This window comes from Eucyclogobius newberryi, unplaced genomic scaffold (genome assembly GCF_026437365.1).
Source record: "Eucyclogobius newberryi isolate DKJ021-1_F unplaced genomic scaffold, fEucNew1.0.hap1 SCAF_18, whole genome shotgun sequence".
Classification (NCBI taxonomy): Eukaryota; Metazoa; Chordata; class Actinopteri; order Gobiiformes; family Gobiidae; genus Eucyclogobius; species Eucyclogobius newberryi.
In genome coordinates, this window is record NW_027315812.1 from 4,034,934 (window position 1) to 4,061,091 (window position 26,158).

At 49.9% G+C, this 26,158-nt stretch overlaps 3 protein-coding genes across 4 annotated transcripts in view; 1 reads left to right on the forward strand and 2 right to left on the reverse strand.

Moving 5' to 3' along the window:
• The window catches only part of acot9.1 (acyl-CoA thioesterase 9, tandem duplicate 1), a 32,132-nt gene extending 25,559 nt beyond the window's left edge, over window positions 1–6,573 (reverse strand). Inside the window, exons 1-5 of one of the 2 annotated variants that reach the window (XM_072450399.1) lie at window positions 6,472–6,573; window positions 5,863–5,942; window positions 5,687–5,713; window positions 4,731–4,776; window positions 492–662 (exon numbers count right to left, since the gene is read on the reverse strand). In XM_072450399.1, the coding sequence (XP_072306500.1) occupies window positions 492–662; window positions 4,731–4,776; window positions 5,687–5,713; window positions 5,863–5,942; window positions 6,472–6,485 (338 nt within the window). In that variant the 5' untranslated portion in view covers window positions 6,486–6,573. The remainder of the gene's footprint in view (window positions 1–491; window positions 663–4,730; window positions 4,777–5,686; window positions 5,714–5,862; window positions 5,943–6,471) is intronic. The other variant, XM_072450400.1, reaches the window with a different exon arrangement.
• A 7,421-nt stretch (window positions 6,574–13,994) lies between these two features.
• LOC140364297 (diamine acetyltransferase 1-like) lies at window positions 13,995–19,984 on the forward strand. Its single transcript, XM_072450391.1, has 6 exons — window positions 13,995–14,236; window positions 16,696–16,747; window positions 17,517–17,594; window positions 17,766–17,867; window positions 18,984–19,024; window positions 19,440–19,984. The coding sequence occupies exons 1-6, from the start codon at window positions 14,174–14,176 to the stop codon at window positions 19,614–19,616; spliced, it is 513 nt and encodes a 170-aa protein (XP_072306492.1). The 5' UTR covers window positions 13,995–14,173; the 3' UTR covers window positions 19,617–19,984.
• A 643-nt stretch (window positions 19,985–20,627) lies between these two features.
• Window positions 20,628–25,897, reverse strand: apoob (apolipoprotein O, b). The gene is made up of 9 exons (XM_072451254.1): window positions 25,859–25,897; window positions 25,383–25,490; window positions 23,811–23,930; window positions 21,607–21,639; window positions 21,482–21,536; window positions 21,248–21,343; window positions 21,086–21,177; window positions 20,828–20,890; window positions 20,628–20,699 (listed from the first exon to the last, which is right to left on the reverse strand). Exons 1-9 carry the CDS (start codon window positions 25,874–25,876, stop codon window positions 20,658–20,660), a joined length of 627 nt encoding a protein of 208 aa, XP_072307355.1. The 5' UTR covers window positions 25,877–25,897; the 3' UTR covers window positions 20,628–20,657.
• Between the last annotated feature and the right edge of the window lie 261 nt (window positions 25,898–26,158).

The following is a 26,158-nucleotide window of genomic DNA, read 5'->3' on the forward strand; positions in this document are numbered from 1 at the left end:
TTCTTTACTTCTCTTGTCACTATCTACCTCTGCGCCAAATTTCATGACTCTACGGTCAGATTTTGTTTGGGCCATTTCCTATCGCTCAATGCATCTTTTGTACATTTGGGGGCGCTGACAAGCCAATTTTTTTAATTTTAGAAAAAAAGAGATTTAGAGAGGCACAATTTGTAGAGGTGTGCAAATTTTCGTGACTTTTCATCAATGTTCACTGGGTGAAAAATAGGGGGGAATATTCTGATGCGAAAACAATGGTTCCCATTTTTCAAATATCATAAACTATACATTTTTGTACGTGATGGTGTGGGTCCCTGGTCACTGACAGGTACTTTCATTAATTTTGAGTGGGCTCCGCCCACTTTGTGCTTTTGGTCCTCTATAAAGTAATAATGTTCAATTTTTACATTACATGTTTATAGGCACGGAACATGCAAGAGATGGGAACGTATACTTGAGCTACTTAGCATTAACGTAGTATTAAGTAGTAGTACCTGACAGTGTTGTGGAAGGTGAGGTACTTCTCCTTCAGCTGCGGCTCGGAGCCCAGAGGCAGATGAACCTCCAGGAAACTGTCCTTCATGGACTTGGGAGGAAGATCGCTCTGAGACTTGGCCAACATCGAGGACAGAGACGTTCGCTCCGCTAAAGCCTGCTGATGGTCACTGCAATACCAGAACACACCACAGGGGGCAGCACAGAGTCAGCACCAGAGCGGGACACAGGAGGCAGCACAGAGTCAGCGGGACACAGGGGGCAGCACAGAGTCAGCACCAGAGCGGGACACAGGGGTTATTATGAGTCACGTTTTTGTCGTTATGAGTCACATTTTTGTCGTTATGAGTCACGTTTTTGTCGTTATGAGTCACGTTTTTGTCGTTATGAGTCACGTTTTTGTCGTTATGAGTCACGTTTTTGTCGTTATGAGTCACGTTTTTGTCGTTATGAGTCACGTTTTTGTCGTTATGAGTCACGTTTTTGTCGTTATGAGTCACGTTTTTGTCGTTATGAGTCACGTTTTTGTCGTTATGAGTCACGTTTTTGTCGTTATGAGTCACGTTTTTGTCGTTATGAGTCACGTTTTTGTCGTTATGAGTCACGTTTTTGTCGTTATGAGTCACGTTTTTGTCGTTAGGAGTCACGTTTTTGTCGTTAGGAGTCACGTTTTTGTCGTTAGGAGTCACGTTTTTGTCGTTATGAGTCACGTTTTTGTCGTTATGAGTCACGTTTTTGTCGTTATGAGTCACGTTTTTGTCGTTATGAGTCACGTTTTTGTCGTTATGAGTCACGTTTTTGTCGTTATGAGTCACGTTTTTGTCGTTATGAGTCACGTTTTTGTCGTTATGAGTCACGTTTTTGTCGTTAGGAGTCACGTTTTTGTCGTTAGGAGTCACGTTTTTGTCATTATGAGTCACGTTTTTGTCGTTAGAAGTCACGTTTTTGTCGTTATGAGTCACATTTTTGTCGTTATGAGTCACGTTTTTGTCATTATGAGTCACGTTTTTGTCGTTATGAGTCACGTTTTTGTCGTTATGAGTCACGTTTTTGTCGTTAGAAGTCACGTTTTTGTCGTTATGAGTCACGTTTTTGTCGTTATGAGTCACGTTTTTGTCGTTATGAGTCACGTTTTTGTCGTTATGAGTCACGTTTTTGTCGTTATGAGTCACGTTTTTGTCGTTATGAGTCACGTTTTTGTCGTTATGAGTCACGTTTTTGTCGTTATGAGTCACGTTTTTGTCGTTATGAGTCACGTTTTTGTCGTTATGAGTCACGTTTTTGTCGTTATGAGTCACGTTTTTGTCGTTATGAGTCACGTTTTTGTCGTTAGGAGTCACGTTTTTGTCGTTAGGAGTCACGTTTTTGTCATTATGAGTCACGTTTTTGTCGTTAGGAGTCACGTTTTTGTCGTTATGAGTCACGTTTTTGTCGTTATGAGTCACGTTTTTGTCATTATGAGTCACGTTTTTGTCGTTATGAGTCACGTTTTTGTCGTTATGAGTCACGTTTTTGTCGTTAGAAGTCACGTTTTTGTCGTTATGAGTCACGTTTTTGTCGTTAGAAGTCACGTTTTTGTCGTTGAGTCACGTTTTTGTCGTTATGAGTCACGTTTTTGTCGTTATGAGTCACGTTTTTGTCGTTATGAGTCACGTTTTTGTCGTTATGAGTCACGTTTTTGTCGTTATGAGTCACGTTTTTGTCGTTATGAGTCACGTTTTTGTCGTTATGAGTCACGTTTTTGTCGTTATGAGTCACGTTTTTGTCGTTATGAGTCACGTTTTTGTCGTTATGAGTCACGTTTTTGTCGTTATGAGTCACGTTTTTGTCGTTATGAGTCACGTTTTTGTCGTTATGAGTCACGTTTTTGTCGTTAGGAGTCACGTTTTTGTCGTTAGGAGTCACGTTTTTGTCGTTAGGAGTCACGTTTTTGTCGTTAGGAGTCACGTTTTTGTCATTAGGAGTCACGTTTTTGTCGTTAGGAGTCACGTTTTTGTCGTTAGGAGTCACGTTTTTGTCATTATGAGTCACGTTTTTGTCGTTATGAGTCACGTTTTTGTCGTTATGAGTCACGTTTTTGTCGTTATGAGTCACGTTTTTGTCGTTATGAGTCACGTTTTTGTCGTTATGAGTCACGTTTTTGTCGTTATGAGTCACGTTTTTGTCGTTATGAGTCACGTTTTTGTCGTTATGAGTCACGTTTTTGTCGTTATGAGTCACGTTTTTGTCGTTAGGAGTCACGTTTTTGTCGTTAGGAGTCACGTTTTTGTCGTTAGGAGTCACGTTTTTGTCGTTAGGAGTCACGTTTTTGTCGTTAGGAGTCACGTTTTTGTCGTTAGGAGTCACGTTTTTGTCATTATGAGTCACGTTTTTGTCGTTAGGAGTCACGTTTTTGTCGTTATGAGTCACATTTTTGTCGTTATGAGTCACGTTTTTGTCATTATGAGTCACGTTTTTGTCGTTATGAGTCACGTTTTTGTCGTTATGAGTCACGTTTTTGTCGTTAGAAGTCACGTTTTTGTCGTTATGAGTCACGTTTTTGTCGTTATGAGTCACGTTTTTGTCGTTAGGAGTCACGTTTTTGTCGTTAGGAGTCACGTTTTTGTCGTTAGGAGTCACGTTTTTGTCGTTAGGAGTCACGTTTTTGTCGTTAGGAGTCACGTTTTTGTCGTTAGGAGTCACGTTTTTGTCGTTAGGAGTCACGTTTTTGTCGTTAGGAGTCACGTTTTTGTCGTTAGGAGTCACGTTTTTGTCGTTAGGAGTCACGTTTTTGTCGTTAGGAGTCACGTTTTTGTCGTTAGGAGTCACGTTTTTGTCGTTAGGAGTCACGTTTTTGTCGTTAGGAGTCACGTTTTTGTCGTTATGAGTCACGTTTTTGTCGTTATGAGTCACGTTTTTGTCGTTATGAGTCACGTTTTTGTCGTTATGAGTCACGTTTTTGTCGTTAGGAGTCACGTTTTTGTCGTTATGAGTCACGTTTTTGTCGTTATGAGTCACGTTTTTGTCGTTAGGAGTCACGTTTTTGTCGTTAGGAGTCACGTTTTTGTCGTTAGGAGTCACGTTTTTGTCGTTAGGAGTCACGTTTTTGTCGTTAGGAGTCACGTTTTTGTCGTTAGGAGTCACGTTTTTGTCGTTAGGAGTCACGTTTTTGTCGTTAGGAGTCACGTTTTTGTCATTATGAGTCACGTTTTTGTCGTTAGGAGTCACGTTTTTGTCGTTATGAGTCACATTTTTGTCGTTATGAGTCACGTTTTTGTCATTATGAGTCACGTTTTTGTCGTTATGAGTCACGTTTTTGTCGTTATGAGTCACGTTTTTGTCGTTAGAAGTCACGTTTTTGTCGTTATGAGTCACGTTTTTGTCGTTATGAGTCACGTTTTTGTCGTTATGAGTCACGTTTTTGTCGTTAGGAGTCACGTTTTTGTCGTTAGGAGTCACGTTTTTGTCGTTAGGAGTCACGTTTTTGTCGTTAGGAGTCACGTTTTTGTCGTTAGGAGTCACGTTTTTGTCGTTAGGAGTCACGTTTTTGTCGTTAGGAGTCACGTTTTTGTCGTTAGGAGTCACGTTTTTGTCGTTAGGAGTCACGTTTTTGTCGTTAGGAGTCACGTTTTTGTCGTTAGGAGTCACGTTTTTGTCGTTATGAGTCACGTTTTTGTCGTTATGAGTCACGTTTTTGTCGTTATGAGTCACGTTTTTGTCGTTATGAGTCACGTTTTTGTCGTTATGAGTCACGTTTTTGTCGTTATGAGTCACGTTTTTGTCGTTATGAGTCACGTTTTTGTCGTTATGAGTCACGTTTTTGTCGTTAGGAGTCACGTTTTTGTCGTTAGGAGTCACGTTTTTGTCGTTAGGAGTCACGTTTTTGTCGTTAGGAGTCACGTTTTTGTCGTTATGAGTCACGTTTTTGTCGTTATGAGTCACGTTTTTGTCGTTAGGAGTCACGTTTTTGTCGTTAGGAGTCACGTTTTTGTCGTTAGGAGTCACGTTTTTGTCATTATGAGTCACGTTTTTGTCGTTATGAGTCACGTTTTTGTCGTTATGAGTCACGTTTTTGTCGTTATGAGTCACGTTTTTGTCGTTAGAAGTCACGTTTTTGTCATTATGAGTCAGGTTTTTGTCGTTAAAAGTCACATTTTTGTCCCATCGCTCTTATTTCTGGGTGGAGGATGGAGGAACCAGGAGGAGACCCACCCAGACAGAGAGGAACCCTGCACTGAATGTGGTAGAAACGGACCCACCTCCAGTTTGTGGACGCTCCCACGATCTCCCTCAGCCGGTTCCTCACTGAAACAGAAGGAGGTCAGGTCACAAGAGTCACAGGAACACCTGAAGCAGAGACAGAAGGAGCAGGAGGAGCAGGAGGAGCAGGAGGAGCAGGAGGCGGACTCCAAATGCAGAGAGAAAAGAGCTTAAATAAAGTGGTATACAACGTTAAACCTCAGTCCATCATAAAGACGACACAGACCGATCGGCCATCACAGAACGACCCCAAACTCATGCTTCTCTCACTCTAGAACATCAGAGTTATAAATGAACCGTGCCAAAGGTCTGAACATCTGAATATCATCTACAGCGTCTGATTAGACTTGATACCAACATGCACGCCAGTGGTTTAGACCTGGTTTAGACCCGGTTTAGTCCTAGTTTGGACCTGGTTTAGACCCGGTTTAGTCCTAGTTTGGACCTGGTTTAGTCCCGGTTTAGTCCTGGTTTAGACCTGGTTTAGACCCGGTTTAGTCCTAGTTTGGACCTGGTTTAGACCCGGTTTAGTCCTAGTTTGGACCTGGTTTAGTCCCGGTTTAGCGCTGCCCACCCCTGCCCTCGCCCCGCCCTCGCTCCGCCCTCGCCCCGCCCTCGCTCCGCCCTCGCCCCGCCCTCGCCCCGCCCTCGCTCCGCCCTCGCCCCGCCCTCGCCCCGCCCTCGCTCCGCCCTCGCTCCGCCCTCACCCTGCCCTCGCTCCGCCCTCACCCTGCCCTCGCTCCGCCCTCGCTCCGCCCTCGCTCCGCCCTCACCCTGCCCTCGCTCCGCCCTCACCCTGCCCTCGCTCCGCCTTCGCCCTCGCCCCGGACAGGAGGTCATAGTGTAATGGCAGATTGGTGTAGAAATGTAAAGAGCAGCAGCTGCTAAAGATCAGAAATAAGTGAAATGACTAAATTAAATATGAATTAAAGTTAATCTGAGGTGATTGTTTTACCATTGGACACATGTAAATGAGGATTTCCTGTAAAACAAAACAGAATGAGACGCTCGGCTCCTCCAAACGCAGACTTTTATCAAACATTTTCCACTCATTTCATTGTCATTTTCCTCCAATTTGGTACAAAGAATTTTCCAGCTATTTTTCGAGGAGGTTGAGATAAAAGTCTGAACCTTCTTTCATGTCCGGAGCTCGTCCAGGTCTGGAACACAGCGAGCGCGAGGCCAGAGCCGCCGGCCGCAAACACCCAAACCTGCAGCAAACAGACCAAAGGAACAATGTACACACTTTAAAACACACCAATGGTAGAACTTCTCCTTCTGCTCTTGTACTAATTTAAATCCTTTTAATCTCAATAAATGCTTTAGTCATTATGTCTTTACATCTCTGGTACTGAAGTACTGCTGAATATACAAGGAAAGTAAGAGGAAAAGTACTGCAGTACAAGTAAAGTAAGAGGAAAAGTACCGCAGTACAAGTAAAGTAAGAGGAAAAGTACTGACACTATTTAGACAGAACCCGCGCTCAGACTGGAAATGGAATAAAAAGCATCATTGTAGAGATATTTCCCATTAACGTCATTGAAACCTGAAAAATATTGATTAATGATTGAAAATAAACTCGTAGACCACGAAAACCACAAGAAAACAAGTGTCATGATTAAAAATATACTGCGATTTGTGATTCTACCGAGGCTAGGCTAGTGCTGTTAGCAGAGCCACGTCCACCCGCTGAAAAAGGGGAGATTTTCCGGGGTTATAAGCCGTGAAAAGGGCACAAACCTGGGGGGAAACATCGCAGGAGGCGGCGAGGCCGAGCTGGAGGTGGAGGGCCGCGGGATGGAGCTCTCAAAGCCGAGGAAGGGAGTGGAATCTCGGCTGTGGGTGAAACCTGCCCCCGCTCAGTACTTCCGGGTTGACGCTGCGCTCCACATGCGTGGTGACGTTCTGCCTTGTGATTGGTCCAGATTATTGTTGGCGTTTTATATTTATGTATTTATGTACTTATTTATTTATTATTCATTTATTTGTAGTATTACGGAAGCTCATTGTATTCAGATTTATTTATTTTTAAATCTCGTAATAACGAGATAATTATCTCGCAATGCAGGTCCCCCACACTGCAGGTCCCCCACACTGAAGGTCCCCCACACTGCAGGTCCCCCACACTGAAGGTCCCCCACACTGCAGGTCCCCCACACTGCAGGTCCCCCACACTGAAGGTCCCCCACACTGCAGGTCCCCCACACTGCAGGTCCCCCACACTGAAGGTCCCCCACACTGCAGGTCCCCCACACTGCAGGTCCCCCACACTGAAGGTCCCCCACACTGCAGGTCCCCCACACTGCAGGTCCCTCACACTGAAGGTCCCCCACACTGAAGGTCCCCCACACTGCAGGTCCCCCTCACTGCAGGTCCCCCACACTGCAGGTCCCCCACACTGCAGGTCCCCCTCACTGCAGGTCCCCCACACTGCAGGTCCCCCACACTGCAGGTCCCCCTCACTGCAGGTCCCCCACACTGCAGGTCCCCCTCACTGCAGGTCCCTCACACTGCAGGTCCCCCACACTGCAGGTCCCTCACACTGCAGGTCCCCCACACTGCAGGTCCCCCACACTGCAGGTCCCTCACACTGCAGGTCCCTCACACTGCAGGTCCCTCACACTGCAGGTCCCCCTCACTGCAGGTCCCTCACACTGCAGGTCCCCCTCACTGCAGGTCCCCCACACTGCAGGTCCCCCTCACTGCAGGTCCCTCACACTGCAGGTCCCTCACACTGCAGGTCCCCCTCACTGCAGGTCCCTCACACTGCAGGTCCCCCTCACTGCAGGTCCCCCTCACTGCAGGTCCCTCACACTGCAGGTCCCCCTCACTGCAGGTCCCCCTCACTGCAGGTCCCTCACACTGCAGGTCCCCCACACTGCAGGTCCCCCTCACTGCAGGTCCCCCTCACTGCAGGTCCCTCACACTGCAGGTCCCCCACACTGCAGGTCCCTCACACTGCAGGTCCCCCACACTGCAGGTCCCCCTCACTGCAGGTCCCTCACACTGCAGGTCCCCCTCACTGCAGGTCCCTCACACTGCAGGTCCCCCACACTGCAGGTCCCTCACACTGCAGGTCCCCCACACTGCAGGTCCCTCACACTGCAGGTCCCCCACACTGCAGGTCCCCCTCAATGCAGGTCCCCCTCACTGCAGGTCCCCCACACTGCAGGTCCCCCTCACTGCAGGTCCCCCACACTGCAGGTCCCCCACACTGCAGGTCCCCCTCACTGCAGGTCCCCCACACTGCAGGTCCCCCTCACTGCAGGTCCCCCTCACTGCAGGTCCCTCACACTGTAGTAATAACGAGATAATTATCTCAAAATAAAGAGATAGTTTGTTTTTGTTTTTTTAAATTATCGTTATTTCTAGGCGCAGTCAGGGGTCAAAGGGTGTGGTCAGGGGTCGGAGGGTGTGGTCAGGGGTCGGAGGGTGTGGTCAGGGGTCGAAGCATGGATGTAGGGGTCGAAGGGTGTCCGGTTTGGGAACCACAGGATCTCATCTCTGCTGTTTACAGACGAGGTTGTCCTGATGTCTCCATCAAACCTGGACCTGCAGCTGCACTGGGACGAGAGGGAAGCGTCTGGGGTGAGAATCAGCTCCAAATCCGAGGTCATGGTTCTGAACCGGAAAAAGGTGTCTTGTCCTCTCCAGGTGGTTGGGGGGTCCTTGTTCTCTCCAGGTGGGTGGGGGGTCCTTGTTCTCTCCAGGTGGGTGGGGGGTCCTTGTCCTCTCCAGGTGGGTGGGGGGTCCTTGTCCTCTCCAGGTGGGTGGGGGGTCCTTGTCCTCTCCAGGTGGGTGGGGGGTCCTTGTCCTCTCCAGGTGGGTGGGGGGTCCTTGTTCTCTCCAGGTGGGTGGGGGGTCCTTGTCCTCTCCAGGTGGGTGGGGGGTCCTTGTTCTCTCCAGGTGGGTGGGGGGTCCTTGTTCTCTCCAGGTGGGTGGGGGGTCCTTGTCCTCTCCAGGTGGGTGGGGGGTCCTTGTCCTCTCCAGGTGGGTGGGGGGTCCTTGTTCTCTCCAGGTGGGTGGGGGGTCCTTGTCCTCTCCAGGTGGGTGGGGGGTCCTTGTTCTCTCCAGGTGGGTGGGGGGTCCTTGTTCTCTCCAGGTGGGTGGGGGTCCTTGTCCTCTCCAGGTGGGTGGGGGTCCTTGTCCTCTCCAGGTGGGTGGGGGTCCTTGTCCTCTCCAGGTGGGTGGGGGTCCTTGTCCTCCAGGTGGGTGGGGGTCCTTGTCCTCTCCAGGTGGGTGGGGGTCCTTGTCCTCTCCAGGTGGGTGGAGGAGTTCAAGTATCTCGGGGTCTTGTTCACGAGTGAGTGAAGGATGGAGCGTGTGGTTGACAGTTGGATCAGTGCAGCGGCTGTTGTGGTGAAGAAGGAGTCCAAAGACAAAGCTCTGGATTTACTGGTCACTCCACGTTCTGACTTCACCTCTGGTCATGAACTTTAATGACCCAAAGGACAAGATCGTGGATACAAGTGGTCTAAATGAGTTTCCTCCTCAGGGGGGCTGGGCGCTCCCTTAGAGATAAGGTGAGGAGCTCGGCCACACGGGGGGAGCTCGGAGTAGAGCCGCTGCTCCTCCAGCTGATGTGGCTCGGGCATCTGTTCCGGAGCCTCCTGGACACCTCCCTCGGGAGGTGTTTCAGGCATGTCCCACCGGGAAGAGGCCCCGGGGAAGACCCAGGACACGCTGGAGAGACTATGTCTCCCGGCTGGCCTGGGAACGCCTCGGGATCCCCCCGGAGGAGCTGGAGGAAGTGTCTGGGGATGAGGAAGTCTGGGAGTCCCTGAGGTGTATCAGAGGCGTATCAGAGGCGGGTCAGAGGCGGGTCAGAGGCGGGTCAGAGGCGGGTCAGAGGCGTATCAGAGGCGGGTCAGAGGCGGGTCAGAGGCGGGTCAGAGGCGGGTCAGAGGCGTATCAGAGGCGGGTCAGAGGCGGGTCAGAGGCGGGTCAGAGGCGTATCAGAGGCGGGTCAGAGGCGGGTCAGAGGCGGGTCAGAGGCGGGTCAGAGGCGTATCAGAGGCGGGTCAGAGGCGGGTCAGAGGCGTATCAGAGGCGGGTCAGAGGCGGGTCAGAAGCGGGTCAGAGGCGGGTCAGAGGCGTATCAGAGGCGGGTCAGAGGCGGGTCAGAGGCGGGTCAGAGGCGGGTCAGAGGCGGGTCAGAGGCGGGTCAGTCCCATCAGGCGGAGCAGGAAACAGGTTTGACCTGCACTGTCTCTTACACAAATGTGAGTTAAATTATTGAGCTTTAATCTCTGGAGATGTTTGTGATTTCATTGATTTTTAGTCAGTCGACCGTCGTTTGGGCCGATTCACAGAGAAGCCTCAAGGTGAGCCCCGTGTCCCATGTCACATGCCCCGTGTCCCATGTCCCATGCCCCGTGTCCCATGTCCCGTGTCCCATGTCCCATGCCCCGTGTCCCATGTCACATGCCCCGTGTCCCATGTCCCATGCCCCGTGTCCCATGTCCCGTGTCCCATGTCCCATGCCCCGTGTCCCATGCCCCGTGTCCCATGTCCCATGCCCCATGTCCCGTGTCCCATGCCCCGTGTCCCATGCCCCGTGTCCCATGCCCCGTGTCCCATGCCCCGTGTCCCATGCCCCGTGTCCCATGCCCCGTGTCCCGTGTCCCATGCCCCATGCCCCGTGTCCCGTGTCCCATGCCCCGTGTCCCATGTCCCGGCAGATGCACCAAAACCATTGAGTTGTCCCAGTGGTCTCGGGTTTTGACCAGTTTGAGACCCGCAAAGCGCAGAATATATTGTTGTTCCTTTTGCCAATAGAGAAAACCTTAAGTTAAGGCTTTATTATCACCTGAACTCATCACCTACTGAACACAGCTGAGATTCCCCTGTCCAGTTCTAAAGCCTCGGACAGAGCGTCGTCCTGCACATGCTCAGTGGAGTCGTCCTGCACATGCTCAGTGGAGTCGTCCTGCACATGCTCAGTGGAGTCGTCCTGCACATGCTCAGTGGAGTCGTCCTGCACCTGCACATGCTCAGTGGAGTCGTCCTGCACATGCTCAGTGGAGTCGTCCTGCACCTGCACATGCTCAGTGGAGTCGTCCTGCACATGCTCAGTGGAGTCGTCCTGCACATGCTCAGTGGAGTCGTCCTGCACATGCTCAGTGGCGTCGTCCTGCACATGCTCAGTGGAGGCGTCTGCACATGCTCAGTGGAGTCGTCCTGCACATGCTCAGTGGAGTCGTCCTGCACATGCTCAGTGGAGTCGTCCTGCACATGCTCAGTGGAGTCGTCCTGCACCTGCACATGCTCAGTGGAGTCGTCCTGCACATGCTCAGTGGAGTCGTCCTGCACCTGCACATGCTCAGTGGAGTCGTCCTGCACATGCTCAGTGGAGTCGTCCTGCACATGCTCAGTGGAGGCGTCTGCACATGCTCAGTGGAGTCGTCCTGCACATGCTCAGTGGAGTCGTCCTGCACATGCTCAGTGGAGTCGTCCTGCACATGCTCAGTGGAGTCGTCCTGCACATGCTCAGTGGAGTCGTCCTGCACATGCTCAGTGGAGTCGTCCTGCACATGCTCAGTGGAGTCGTCCTGCACCTGCACATGCTCAGTGGAGTCGTCCTGCACATGCTCAGTGGAGTCGTCCTGCACATGCTCAGTGGAGTCGTCCTGCACATGCTCAGTGGAGTCGTCCTGCACATGCTCAGTGGAGTCGTCCTGCACCTGCACATGCTCAGTGGAGTCGTCCTGCACATGCTCAGTGGAGTCGTCCTGCACCTGCACATGCTCAGTGGAGTCGTCCTGCACATGCTCAGTGGAGTCGTCCTGCACATGCTCAGTGGAGTCGTCCTGCACATGCTCAGTGGCGTCGTCCTGCACATGCTCAGTGGAGGCGTCTGCACATGCTCAGTGGAGTCGTCCTGCACATGCTCAGTGGAGTCGTCCTGCACATGCTCAGTGGAGTCGTCCTGCACATGCTCAGTGGAGTCGTCCTGCACCTGCACATGCTCAGTGGAGTCGTCCTGCACATGCTCAGTGGAGTCGTCCTGCACCTGCACATGCTCAGTGGAGTCGTCCTGCACATGCTCAGTGGAGTCGTCCTGCACATGCTCAGTGGAGGCGTCTGCACATGCTCAGTGGAGTCGTCCTGCACATGCTCAGTGGAGTCGTCCTGCACATGCTCAGTGGAGTCGTCCTGCACATGCTCAGTGGAGTCGTCCTGCACATGCTCAGTGGAGTCGTCCTGCACATGCTCAGTGGAGTCGTCCTGCACATGCTCAGTGGAGTCGTCCTGCACCTGCACATGCTCAGTGGAGTCGTCCTGCACATGCTCAGTGGAGTCGTCCTGCACCTGCACATGCTCAGTGGAGTCGTCCTGCACATGCTCAGTGGAGTCGTCTGCACCTGCACATGCTCAGTGGAGTCGTCTGCACATGCTCAGTGGAGTCGTCCTGCACATGCTCAGTGGAGGCGTCTGCACATGCTCAGTGGAGTCGTCCTGCACATGCTCAGTGGAGTCGTCCTGCACCTGCACATGCTCAGTGGAGTCGTCCTGCACATGCTCAGTGGAGTCGTCCTGCACCTGCACATGCTCAGTGGAGTCGTCCTGCACATGCTCAGTGGAGTCGTCTGCACCTGCACATGCTCAGTGGAGTCGTCTGCACATGCTCAGTGGAGTCGTCTGCACCTGCACATGCTCAGTGGAGTCGTCCTGCACATGCTCAGTGGAGTCGTCCTGCACCTGCACATGCTCAGTGGAGTCGTCCTGCACATGCTCAGTGGAGTCGTCTGCACCTGCACATGCTCAGTGGAGTCGTCTGCACATGCTCAGTGGAGGAGTTGTGCTGTGTTGCTTGTCTCGTGGTGTAAATGGAGTTTAATGTTGGATCATGGCTTTGGTTTATTAACTTTACAAAGCTGCTATAGGCGCCAGCCGAGGCAACCCGCTGGGGGCCCTCGTGAGCAGGTCGCTGGGGGCCCTCGTGAGCAGGTCGCTGGGGGCCCTCGTGAGCAGGTCGCTGGGGGCCCTCGTGAGCAGGTCGCTGGGGGCCCTCGTGAGCAGGTCGCTGGGGGCCCTCGTGAGCAGGTCGCTGGGGGCCCTCGTGAGCAGGTCGCTGGGGGCCCTCGTGAGCAGGTCGCTGGGGGCCCTCGTGAGCAGGTCGCTGGGGGCCCTCGTGAGCAGGTCCCACCGGGCGCAGTAGCTGTGAGATCCGCGGGGCCCGGAGCGTCTTTATCATGTGAAAAGGTGAATAATCTGGTGCTTTAGCAGGAGGAAAAAAACACCCAGTTTTATGAATCTACAAACTCTTCTTTTCGAAGCCCTGGCAGCGGCAACAAGCTTTAGTTTCGTGTTTTTAACATTGTTTAAGTTCAAATGTAAACAATGTATTTATTTGTATTTCACTGGTTCAGTGTTTGTTTCACAACTAATGTTATGTCTTTAGTGTCACAAACTGTAGTGAAGTGTTTTCTGCTTCTGCTGCTGCTACAATGTGTCTCATGTTTCATCACAATGTTTCTGACGTTTCCTCTGAACTCTCTTCATCTTTAATGATTGTGGCAAGTGAATACTTCATATTTTATTTCACTGCTACTGAATAAAAATGCTGATGCACTTTACACTTCTTTTAAATTCTTTTTGAATTTTGCACGTAAAAATGCGATTAATTGTAATTAATCAGGGAAAAAATGCGATTAATCGCTATTAAAAAATGTAATCGTTGCCCAGCCCTACAAAAAATATACGTAATTACCCGCACTTATGTATTACTAATTTATAAAGGTTATTTTGTGTCTTTATTACAATTGTTTTTTTGACATGGAATTATTTTTTTTTTTACATCGAATTATTTTTAAAAATGTAATCGTGTTTATATACAATGGATATTTGTATTAGATTTGATGTAAAAATAAATAAATTCCATGTAAAAAAATCATAAATTTGGAATAAAAACACGAAATTCATATTTATCATATTTATTACTCTACTAATGTCTCTAATCCGGTCACGTGAGCTTAAACGGTGTGCTAACACGGGCCAGTGGCTTATACCGAATCACGCGCGCCTCAAACAACGAAACAAACAACAACAACTCGCCTTCTTCACGACAAACAAACAAACAAACAAACAAACAAACAAACAAACAAAGTGTCCTGCGGGCGGCTGGACCATGGGCTGGACGCGGATTGGCCGGGAGGCGGGCGCACGCGGGACACGGAAGTGGAGGGGAATCAGATGGAACCAATGAGAGGCGAGCTCTCGCGGTGGGTACATAAAGAGACTTCCGGGTCCGCGGCGCCATTAGACGGAGACGAGCCGAGCGGGCACAGAAGCTGCTGAATGTTCTTGCGCGGAACGACGCGACCCGACCAGAGGCTGACTGTGGGAGGAAAGGCCCGCACACGCGAATGAAGAAACAACTCATCTTCCACTTCACATACAGAGGACTTCTCACGAAAGGAAAGAAGAGCAAAAGAAGAAAATGGATTATAAGTTACGAAAGGCGGAACCCAGGGACGTGCCCGATATCTTACGACTGGTGAAGGTGGGTCTGAGGCCCCCGGGGGGGGGCGAGGGTCTGAGGCCCCCGGGGGGTCTGAGGGTCTGAGGCCCCCGGGGGGGACGTGGGTCTGAGGCCCCCGGGGGGTCTGAGGGTCTGAGGCCCCCGGGGGGGACGTGGGTCTGAGGCCCCCGGGGGGGACGTGGGTCTGAGGCCCCCGGGGGGACGTGGGTCTGAGGCCCCCGGGGGGTCTGAGGGTCTGAGGCCCCCGGGGGGGACGTGGGTCTGAGGCCCCCGGGGGGACGTGGGTCTGAGGCCCCCGGGGGGGACGTGGCACGCGTAAAAAACACGTCCACGCGAGTCACGGTCGTTTTCCGGCTCGCGCGCTGTTAAAAACCATCAAAACACTCGCGTTATAACGACGTAATCGAGACGTGTTTCTGAAGATGTCGCACGTTTTCGCCTTAAATCGCACGTGCGTTTCGTCTTTTATCGCGTTTTTTTAGACTTAACGTTATTATTACGTTGATTTCACGCTTAACTCCGGTGTTTAATCGCGTTTTCCGTGGTATTTTAGAAGGTTAATCGTGTTTCAGTTTCCAACCGGTCAAAACGACTATATAGTACGAAGCGTGTATTTGGATTTCACACGTTTACGTTGATTTCACGCTTTAATCCGGTGTTTTATCGCGTTTTTCCGGTGTCTCGTCTAACGTCAGGGTTAAATCGGGCCTAATCTGGTGTCAGTTCGGCTTTAGGACCTCAAAATAACCACGTAAACACGTCTTCTAACCACGAACACGTCCGTGAACATTTATGGCGTTTATTCCCGCAGCTTTCGTGACGTTTCTCTCCGTTTTGCGCGTCTACATCGAATTCATCCTTAAATCTTGCGTAAATGTCGCGTTCTGTCGCATTTCCACTCGTAACAATCGGACTGTTGTTATTCTGCTTCATCCGGATTCATCTGGTTTGACTTCCGCTTTAGCACGAGCTAATCCGACGTCACGTTCTGCTACTTAATGCTTGTTTTGACGTTTTTAACCTCACATTAAGTCACGTTTTTGTGGCCGGTTTGCTCTCGGTTCACGTCGTGTTTTCCGCACTTGGTTTATCTGGAGCTTCGTGTCCAGCATCAGGACAAAGCCGAGTGTCTCCGAGTGTCATTTAAGCCCGTGAAACTCGAGGGAAGTGGAACATTCCTTTTGTGTTAATCCGAGACGTCCCACTATCGAGGCCTAAATAAGGGCATACAGGAAGCTGCGTGACGTAGGCGCGTTTTCCGTCACTTAAGGTCACTGAGGGTCCACACACACACACACACACTGAGGGTCCACACACACACTGAGGGTCCACACACACACACACACACACTGAGGGTCCACACACACACACACACACACACTGAGGGTCCACACACACACACACACACACACACACACACACTGAGGGTCCAGACACACACACACACACACACACTGAGGGTCCAGACACACACACACACACACACTGAGGGTCCAGACACACACACACACACACACTGAGGGTCCAGACACAGACACACACACACACACACACACACACTGAGGGTCCACACACACACACACTGAGGGTCCAGACACACGCTCACACACTGAGGGTCCAGACACACACACACACACTGAGGGTCCAGACACACACACACACACTGAGGGTCCAGACACACACACACACACACTGAGGGTCCAGACACACACACACACACTGATGGTCCAGACACACACACACACACTGAGGGTCCAGACACACACACACACACTGAGGGTCCAGACACACACACACACTGAGGGTCCAGACACACACACACACACACACTGAGGGTCCAGACACACACACACACACACACTGAGGGTCCAGACACAGACACACACACACACACACACACACACTGAGGGTCCACACACACACACACTGAGGGTCCAGACACACGCTCACACACTGAGGGTCCAGACACACACACACACACTGAGGGTCCAGACACACACACACACACTGAGGGTCCAGACACACACACACACACACTGAGGGTCCAGACACACACACACACACTGATGGTCCAGACACACACACACACACTGAGGGTCCAGACACACACACACACACTGAGGGTCCAGACACACACACACACACACTGAGGGTCCAGACACACACACACACACACACTCTGAGGGTCCACACACACACACACACACACACTGAGGGTCCACACACACACACACACTGAGGGTCCAGACACACACACACACACACACTCTGAGGGTCCACACACACACACACACACACACTGAGGGTCCACACACACACACACACTGAGGGTCCAGACACACACACACACACACACACTGAGGGTCCACACACACACACACACACACACACTGAGGGTTTAGTTACAGGCCGTGAGTTAGACCTGGGTTTGGTTTGAGTCCGGCTTTAGTTTGTTCTGAAATGCCTTGTTTTTGTTTTAGGAACTTGCCAAATACGAAGAAATGGAGAACCAGGTGACGCTCACCGAGCAAGGCAAGTGTAGACCTGGTTTAGACCTGGTTTAGACCTGGTTTAGACCTGGTTTAGTCCTGGTTTAGACCTGGTTTAGTCCTGGTTTAGACCTGGTTTAGACCTGGTTTAGTCCTGGTTTAGACCTGGTTTAGTCCTGGTTTAGTCCTGGTTTAGACCTGGTTTTAAACCTGGTTTAGACCTGGTTTAGACCTGGTTTAGTCCTGGTTTAGTCCTGGTTTAGTCCTGGTTTAGACCTGGTTTTAATCCTGGTTTAGACCTGGTTTAGACCTGGTTTAGACCTGGTTTTAATCCTGGTTTAGACCTGGTTTAGACCTGGTTTAGACCTGGTTTAGTCCTGGTTTAGACCTGGTTTTAATCCTGGTTTTAGACCTGGTTTAGTCCTGGTTTAGTCCTGGTTTAGACCTGGTTTAGACCTGGTTTAGTCCTGGTTTAGTCCTGGTTTAGTCCTGGTTTAGTCCTGGTTTAGACCTGGTTTAGACCTGGTTTAGACCTGGTTTAGACCTGGTTTAGACCTGGTTTAGTCCTGGTTTAGTCCTGGTTTAGACCTGGTTTAGACCTGGTTTAGTCCTGGTTTAGTCCTGGTTTAGACCTGGTTTAGACCTGGTTTAGACCTGGTTTAGTCCTGGTTTAGTCCTGGTTTAGTCCTGGTTTAGTCCTGGTTTAGACCTGGTTTAGACCTGGTTTAGACCTGGTTTAGTCCTGGTTTAGACCTGGTTTAGACCTGGTGTAGACCTGGTGTAGACCTGGTTTTAATGAGTGTGATCTTCAGATCTTCTGGAGGACGGCTTTGGTGACACTCCGTTCTATCACTGTGTCATCGCCGAGCTGCAGCCGCCGAGCGCTCAAGGTACGTCTGGTTCTGGTCCTGGTCCTGGTCCTGGTCCTGGTTCTACTTCAACTTCATTGTTCATTGTTCTGTTGTGTTGCATGAATGAAGTTCCTGTTTGTTCATTTCTGTTCTTGACAAATGACAATAAACCATAATCTGGTTCTAATGCTTGGGTCCTGGTTCTTGCAGAGCTGAAGGTTGTGGGCTTTGCCATGTATTACTTCACTTACGATCCGTGGGTCGGGAAACAGCTGTATCTGGAGGACTTCTTCATCTCCCAAGAGTACAGAGGTACTACTACTGCTAAAGTACTACTACTACTACTGCTACTACTGCTAAAGTACTGCTACTACTACTGCTAAAGTACTACTACTACTACTACTACTACTGCTAAAGTACTGCTACTACTACTGCTAAAGTACTACTACTACTACTACTACTACTACTACTACTACTGCTAAAGTACTGCTACTACTACTGCTAAAGTACTGCTACTACTACTACTACTACTGCTAAAGTACTGCTACTACTACTGCTAAAGTACTGCTACTACTACTACTGCTAAAGTACTACTACTACTGCTAAAGTACTGCTACTACTACTACTACTGCTGCTAAAGTACTGCTACTACTACTGCTAAAGTACTGCTACTACTACTGCTGCTAAAGTACTGCTAGTACTACCACTGCTGCTAAAGTACTGCTACTACTAGTACTACTACTACTGCTAAAGTACTGCTACTACTACTACTACTACTGCTGCTAAAGTACTGCTACTACTACTACTACTACTGCTAAAGTACTGCTACTACTACTACTACTACTGCTAAAGTACTACTACTGCTAAAGTACTGCTACTACTACTACTACTACTACTGCTAAAGTACTGCTACTACTACTGCTAAAGTACTACTACTACTACTACTACTGCTAAAGTACTGCTACTACTACTGCTAAAGTACTACTACTACTACTACTGCTAAAGTACTGCTACTACTACTGCTAAAGTACTACTACTACTACTACTACTGCTAAAGTACTGCTACTACTACTGCTAAAGTACTGCTGCTACTACTACTACTACTACTGCTAAAGTACTACTACTACTGCTAAAGTACTGCTACTACTACTACTACTGCTGCTAAAGTACTGCTACTACTACTGCTAAAGTACTACTACTACTACTGCTGCTAAAGTACTGCTACTACTACTACTACTACTGCTAAAGTACTACTACTACTGCTAAAGTACTGCTACTACTACTACTACTACTACTACTGCTAAAGTACTGCTACTACTACTACTACTACTGCTAAAGTACTGCTACTACTACTACTACTACTGCTAAAGTACTGCTGCTACTGCTACTTCTACTGTTGTAGTAACATGACGTGTTCTGTGTGTTCAGGTCTGGGGATCGGCTCTCACATCATGAAACATCTCAGTGACGTAAGTACCACGTTTATTTAAAAGTATTTACGCGTCTCTCCTCACGCTCGGCCTAAACACGTCTCTCCTGAACGCGTCTCTCCTCACGTTGGCCTGAACGCGTCTCTCCTCACGTTGGCCTGAACGTGTCTCTCCTCACGTTGGCCTGAACGCGTCTCTCAATGCTTCTCTCCTCGCGCTCGGCCTGAACGCGCTGTCTTGAACGCGCTGTCCTGAACGCGCCGTCCTGAACGCGCCGTCCTGAACGCGCCGTCCTGAACGCGCCGTCCTGAACGCGCCGTCCTGAACGCGCCGTCCTGAACGCGCCGTCCTGAACGCGGCGTCCTGAACGCGCCGTCCTGAACGCGCCGTCCTGAACGCGGCGTCCTGAACGCGTCGTCCTGAACGCGTCGTCCTGAACACGTTGTCTCTGCAGCTGGCGGTGAAGACTCGCTGCAGTGGCATGATGTTCGTGGTCGCCGAGAACAACGCGTCGTCCATCCAGTTCTACAAGCGCCGCGGGGCCGAGGACCTGTCGCAGGAGGAGGGCTGGAGGCTGTACCGCTTTGACAAGGAAAGCCTGGTCAAGATGGCCGCCGCGCCCGAAGAGTGAGCCAGGAGCGGCCAATCAGAGCGGGGTGGGGGCGGGGCCTTCAGGTCAGGAAAAAGGGAATCTGTGTTATTAATGTCTCTATTAAACTACATGAAGTAAAAAATAACCTGTGTTTTACTGTACGATTCCAAGAACGCTCTGAAGCCGAGTGCGTCGTTCTGTCTTCATTAGATCTATATCCGACTATAACGATGATTAAAACATCCACTCGTCCACTTTTGTTCCACTTAAGCCGTAAACCTCACGTCACATTTCTTTAAATCAGACGAGGGGATTTTAAAGCTAAAAAGCGGACGCTCGGCTTTAAGTCCAGATTGTTGAGTAAAACTTTGTTCTAAATCATCGCTAATAAAGACGTTTGAATCTTTCCTGTTTTTTTTCCTTGTTCTAAACCTACAACACGACACACAAATGTTTAAACCGTCAAACTAAAGCACTTTTATTGTCTTGTTTTTGTTTTGATGAATGAAAGCCAAAGTCAATATGTCACGAGCTTAACTTGAATTAAAATAAAACTTAATATTTACACAAATATCATTATTGGGCCGATCGGCCCCTGAAAAGCAGCACAAAAAGTCCTTTTGAATTGAGACCAAATCACATTTTGGCCGGTCAATTAGACTCATGTCACATTTGTTACGGTGTAACCATAGCGATGACAAACCTCCCATGTTATTCAGATGTGAACATGTTTATACTTTTACAAACTGGTCTTCAGGAAAGTCACGTCTGACACTTTCAGAGCACAATAATGTCTAGAGGAAGTGCAATCATTACATTATCTTTAGATACATTTCAAGGAAAGTTGTGGAATTTAGACCAAAAATAACAAGTGTAAAAACAAAATGTAAAAAAAATCAGCCACATTATGACTAAACAAGGGCTAAACCTACTCACAGGAGCAAGGATCTGAAGAAAGTGGTCATAATGTTTGGGCTGATAAACTTAGCGTTGTTCTGAAACACTTTTAGTTCAGGGGCCAAACGGCGACAGGAAAGAACAAACATCCTGATGATGCTGAAATATGAGGTCGTGAGCGCCTCAACTCGATGTGTCGCTTCCTCTGGAGTCTTTATCTTCAAACTGAAAAAGAAACAAAGACATTTTGACCTTCTGCTTTTCAACTAAAGAGAGCCACGCTTGGTCCATTTCTGGTCCCGGTTTAGTCCTGGTTTAGTGCTGGTTTAGCCCCGGTTCAGTCCTGTACAAACCTTTGTCTTGGTAAAAGCTGCTTTGCTTTGTTGGTACAAACTCAAGACCTGGACACGACCGGACTGTAAAGCAGAAAAAAGAAACATTTAGAGACACTTTACCATGAGACACCTTTAGTCCTGGTTTAATCCCGGTTTAGTCCTTTTTTTTAATCTTCTCACATTTTGGGTCGGTCTGATCTTTATTTCACATTTCTGCTGCAGTGTCATTTTTAGTAGTGTAAGTACTTCACCCATGTCACGCGCACACACGCACACCTTGAGCAGAGCCGCCGCCTGTTGTGGGTAAAACATGGAGGAGGTCAGAGCCACGAGGCCGAGAGGAAACGCCCCACGCTTCAGTCCAGAACCTGAAACACACGGTCAGTTTGTTTACAGTTGTGTTTCAGACTGAACGTGATCCGTGTGTTTGTGTTTCACCTTTGGCGAGATAAAGGCCTAAGAATCCAGAGAAGCCGATGGCTGCGACGCTGGGGAAGAAGTCTGAGGGCGGATCACTGACAAACACATAAACATCTGCAAAACAAACAACAACAACAGGGACCAGGTTTACGCCCACGTTTAGACAACATGAACCACATGAACCGCAACTAAACCAGAAGCTAAACCGGAAGCTAAACATTTAAAGGTCCCTCAGTGTGAAGGCGTTTCCACCTGTGACAGTCGTGACCGTTGAGGTGATCGTTGGCTCCGCCCGTTTGTAGACGCTCTGCAAAGACGAATATCACAGTCACGTGTGTGTTTTTCTCTTTTACTTTCTTCATTTGTCCGTCACTCACCTCCACTTTGTCCAACGCAGCTCCACCCGTCTGCTGCAAAACAAGAAGTAACGGTCAGTGCAGTAGAAGTAACGGTCAGTGCAGTAGAAGTAACGGTCAGTGCAGTAGAAGTAACGGTCAGTGCAGTAGAAGTAACGGTCAGCTCAGTAGAAGTAACGGTCAGCTCAGTAGAAGTAACGGTCAGTGCAGTAGAAGTAGCGGTCAGTGCAGTAGAAGTAGCGGTCAGTGCAGTAGAAGTAACGGTCAGTGCAGTAGAAGTAACGGTCAGCTCAGTAGAAGTAACGGTCAGTGCAGTAGAAGTAACGGTCAGTGCAGTAGAAGTAGCGGTCAGCTCAGTAGAAGTAGCGGTCAGTGCAGTAGAAGTAGCGGTCAGTGCAGTAGAAGTAACGGTCAGTGCAGTAGAAGTAGCGGTCAGTGCAGTAGAAGTAACGGTCAGCTCAGTAGAAGTAACGGTCAGTGCAGTAGAAGTAACGGTCAGTGCAGTAGAAGTAGCGGTCAGCTCAGTAGAAGTAGCGGTCAGTGCAGTAGAAGTAGCGGTCAGTGCAGTAGAAGTAACGGTCAGTGCAGTAGAAGTAGCGGTCAGTGCAGTAGAAGTAGCGGTCAGTGCAGTAGAAGTAGCGGTCAGCTCAGTAGAAGTAACGGTCAGTGCAGTAGAAGTAGCGGTCAGCGCAGTAGAAGTAGCGGTCAGCGCAGTAGAAGTAGCGGTCAGCGCAGTAGAAGTAACGGTCAGTGCAGTAGAAGTAGCGGTCAGTGCAGTAGAAGTAACGGTCAGTGCAGTAGAAGTAGCGGTCAGCTCAGTAGAAGTAGCGGTCAGTGCAGTAGAAGTAGCGGTCAGTGCAGTAGAAGTAGCGGTCAGTGCAGTAGAAGTAACGGTCAGTGCAGTAGAAGTAGCGGTCAGCTCAGTAGAAGTAGCGGTCAGTGCAGTAGAAGTAACGGTCAGTGCAGTAGAAGTAGCGGTCAGTGCAGTAGAAGTAGCGGTCAGTGCAGTAGAAGTAGCGGTCAGTGCAGTAGAAGTAACGGTCAGTGCAGTAGAAGTAGCGGTCAGCTCAGTAGAAGTAGCGGTCAGTGCAGTAGAAGTAACGGTCAGTGCAGTAGAAGTAGCGGTCAGCTCAGTAGAAGTAACGGTCAGCTCAGTAGAAGTAGCGGTCAGTGCACAGTGCAGTAGAAGTAACGGTCAGTGCAGTAGAAGTAGCGGTCAGTGCAGTAGAAGTAACGGTCAGTGCAGTAGAAGTAACGGTCAGTGCAGTAGAAGTAGCGGTCAGCTCAGTAGAAGTAGCGGTCAGTGCAGTAGAAGTAGCGGTCAGTGCAGTAGAAGTAGCGGTCAGCTCAGTAGAAGTAGCGGTCAGTGCAGTAGAAGTAACGGTCAGTGCAGTAGAAGTAGCGGTCAGCTCAGTAGAAGTAACGGTCAGTGCAGTAGAAGTAACGGTCAGTGCAGTAGAAGTAGCGGTCAGCTCAGTAGAAGTAGCGGTCAGTGCAGTAGAAGTAACGGTCAGTGCAGTAGAAGTAGCGGTCAGCTCAGTAGAAGTAACGGTCAGCTCAGTAGAAGTAGCGGTCAGTGCACAGTGCAGTAGAAGTAACGGTCAGTGCAGTAGAAGTAGCGGTCAGTGCAGTAGAAGTAACGGTCAGCTCAGTAGAAGTAGCGGTCAGTGCAGTAGAAGTAACGGTCAGTGCAGTAGAAGTAGCGGTCAGTGCAGTAGAAGTAGCGGTCAGTGCAGTAGAAGTAACGGTCAGTGCAGTAGAAGTAGCGGTCAGTGCAGTAGAAGTAACGGTCAGTGCAGTAGAAGTAGCGGTCAGCTCAGTAGAAGTAGCGGTCAGTGCAGTAGAAGTAGCGGTCAGTGCAGTAGAAGTAACGGTCAGTGCAGTAGAAGTAGCGGTCAGCTCAGTAGAAGTAACGGTCAGCTCAGTAGAAGTAGCGGTCAGTGCACAGTGCAGTAGAAGTAACGGTCAGTGCAGTAGAAGTAGCGGTCAGTGCAGTAGAAGTAACGGTCAGCTCAGTAGAAGTAGCGGTCAGTGCAGTAGAAGTAACGGTCAGTGCAGTAGAAGTAGCGGTCAGTGCAGTAGAAGTAGCGGTCAGTGCAGTAGAAGTAGCGGTCAGTGCAGTAGAAGTAACGGTCAGTGCAGTAGAAGTAGCGGTCAGTGCAGTAGAAGTAACGGTCAGTGCAGTAGAAGTAGCGGTCAGTGCAGTAGAAGTAGCGGTCACTCACGCTCCACTGCTCTGAATACGGCTGCATCCAGTTTCTGAGCAAAGACACTTTGTCCTCGATGGCGTTGGACGGACGCTCAGCGCTTTGAGACGCTTCAGGACGACAGTAAAGAGACGGCAACTAAGAACAAGAGACCCACATGATCAGTGTGGACACGCCCCCTTCAGACTCTCCTCCCTTCAGACTCTCCTCCCTTCAGACTCTCCTCCCTTCAGACTCTCTTCCCTTCAGAGTCTCCTCCCTTCAGACTCCCCTCCTCTTCAGACTCTCCTCCCTTCAGACTCTCCTCCCCTTCAGACTCCCCTCCCCTTCAGACTCTCCTCCCTTTAGACTCTCCTCCCCTTCAGACTCTCCTCCCCTTCAGACTCTCCTCCCCTTCAGACTCTCCTCCCTTCAGACTCTCCTCCCTTCAGACGCTCCTCCCTTCAGACGCTCCTCCCTTTAGACTCTCCTCCCTTTAGACTCTCCTCCCCTTTAGACTCCCCTCCCTTCAGACTCTCCTCCCTTCAGACTCTCCTCCCTTCAGACTCCTCCCTTCAGACTCTCCTCCCCTTCAGACTCTCCTCCCCTTCAGACTCTCCTCCCCTTCAGACTCTCCTCCCTTCAGACTCTCCTCCCCTTCAGACTCTCCTCCCTTTAGACTCTCCTCCCTTTAGACTCTCCTCCCCTTCAGACTCTCCTCCCCTTCAGACTCTCCTCCCTTTAGACTCTCCTCCCTTCAGACTCTCCTCCCTTCAGACTCTCCTCCCTTCAGACTCTCTTCCCTTCAGACTCTCCTCCCTTCAGACTCCCCTCCTCTTCAGACTCTCCTCCCTTCAGACTCTCCTCCCCTTCAGACTCCCCTCCCCTTCAGACTCTCCTCCCTTTAGACTCTCCTCCCCTTCAGACTCTCCTCCCCTTCAGACTCTCCTCCCCTTCAGACTCTCCTCCCCTTCAGACTCTCCTCCCTTCAGACTCTCCTCCCTTCAGACGCTCCTCCCTTCAGACGCTCCTCCCTTTAGACTCTCCTCCCTTTAGACTCTCCTCCCCTTTAGACTCCCCTCCCTTCAGACTCTCCTCCCTTCAGACTCCCCTCCCTTCAGACTCTCCTCCCTTCAGACTCCTCCCTTCAGACTCCTCCCTTCAGACTCTCCTCCCCTTCAGACTCTCCTCCCTTTAGACTCTCCTCCCTTCAGACTCTCCTCCCCTTCAGACTCTCCTCCCTTTAGACTCTCCTCCCCTTCAGACTCTCCTCCCCTTCAGACTCTCCTCCCTTTAGACTCTCCTCCCTTCAGACTCTCCTCCCTTCAGACTCTCCTCCCTTTAGACTCTCCTCCCCTTCAGACTCTCCTCCCTTCAGACTCTCCTCCCTTCAGACTCTCCTCCCTTCAGACTCTCCTCCCTTTAGACTCTCCTCCCCTTCAGACTCTCCTCCCTTTAGACTCTCCTCCCCTTCAGACTCTCCTCCCCTTCAGACTCTCCTCCCTTTAGACTCTCCTCCCTTCAGACTCTCCTCCCTTCAGACTCTCCTCCCTTTAGACTCTCCTCCCTTCAGACTCTCCTCCCTTCAGACTCTCCTCCCTTCAGACTTGCCTCCTCCAGACTCATCACGGGGGCGGGGAGCTTCTCTTTCCCGTCAGAGGCGGCGAGCACCGGTCTCATCATCAGCCCCACGAGCCCCGGAGCCGCGGACAGCGCCACCTGCAGGACACAAGAGGAAGCACAGCCACAGAATCAAAATACGAGTTTAACTCATTAAACTGGGTAAAAGAGACAGTTTGTGCACTATTTAAATAGTTCGAGTTAAACATAAACTCGAGTTAAACATAAGCTCGAGTTAAAGGCTTGGACACGGTAAATGCTGCTGTGGTTTGTAAAAGTGCTAATATCGCAGCTAGCATCCAGCTAACGGTAGCTTTTGTGGAAATATGAATGTTTTATACAACTGACATTTTTTACAACAGACGTCGTGGTTTTGTATAAATATCCGCTTTTGTCAGACATGTTTTCTGACGTTTATTGAATGAAATAAATCAGAAATATAAGCTAATATGTGGAGAAGGTTTTACCAGTTTGGCGTATGACATCTCGCTTCTTCTCCCGGTGAAAGGCCGCGTCCTGCGGAAGTGCGACACCACGCGGTTTGGAGGGTCATTGTTCCGTGTCATTCACAGACTTTACTACATGTCTATTAAATATGTTTGAACGCGTCTATATCAAAGCGACATCTATGTGGAAATTCTGCTGTAGTTGTTTTTCTTCAAACTCAATTGGTAACCTAACATTCACAGAAAGTAGTACCAGAGGAAAGTACTACAGGAAAGTACTGCAGCAAAAACACGTCACCACATGTACTGTTTTAGAAATAA

Coding starts and splice junctions, on each gene's coding strand:
- LOC140364297 (XM_072450391.1), top strand. CDS start 14,174: ATGGATTATAAGTTACGAAAGGCGGAACCCAGGGACGTGCCCGATATC. Junction 17,595..17,765: donor GCAGCCGCCGAGCGCTCAAG/GTACGTCTGGTT, acceptor TGGTTCTTGCAG/AGCTGAAGGTTGTGGGCTTT. Junction 19,025..19,439: donor TCATGAAACATCTCAGTGAC/GTAAGTACCACG, acceptor TTGTCTCTGCAG/CTGGCGGTGAAGACTCGCTG.
- apoob (XM_072451254.1), bottom strand. Junction 21,344..21,481: donor AACGGTCACGACTGTCACAG/GTGGAAACGCCT, acceptor TTTGTTTTGCAG/ATGTTTATGTGTTTGTCAGT. Junction 20,700..20,827: donor CAGCTTTTACCAAGACAAAG/GTTTGTACAGGA, acceptor TTTCTTTTTCAG/TTTGAAGATAAAGACTCCAG.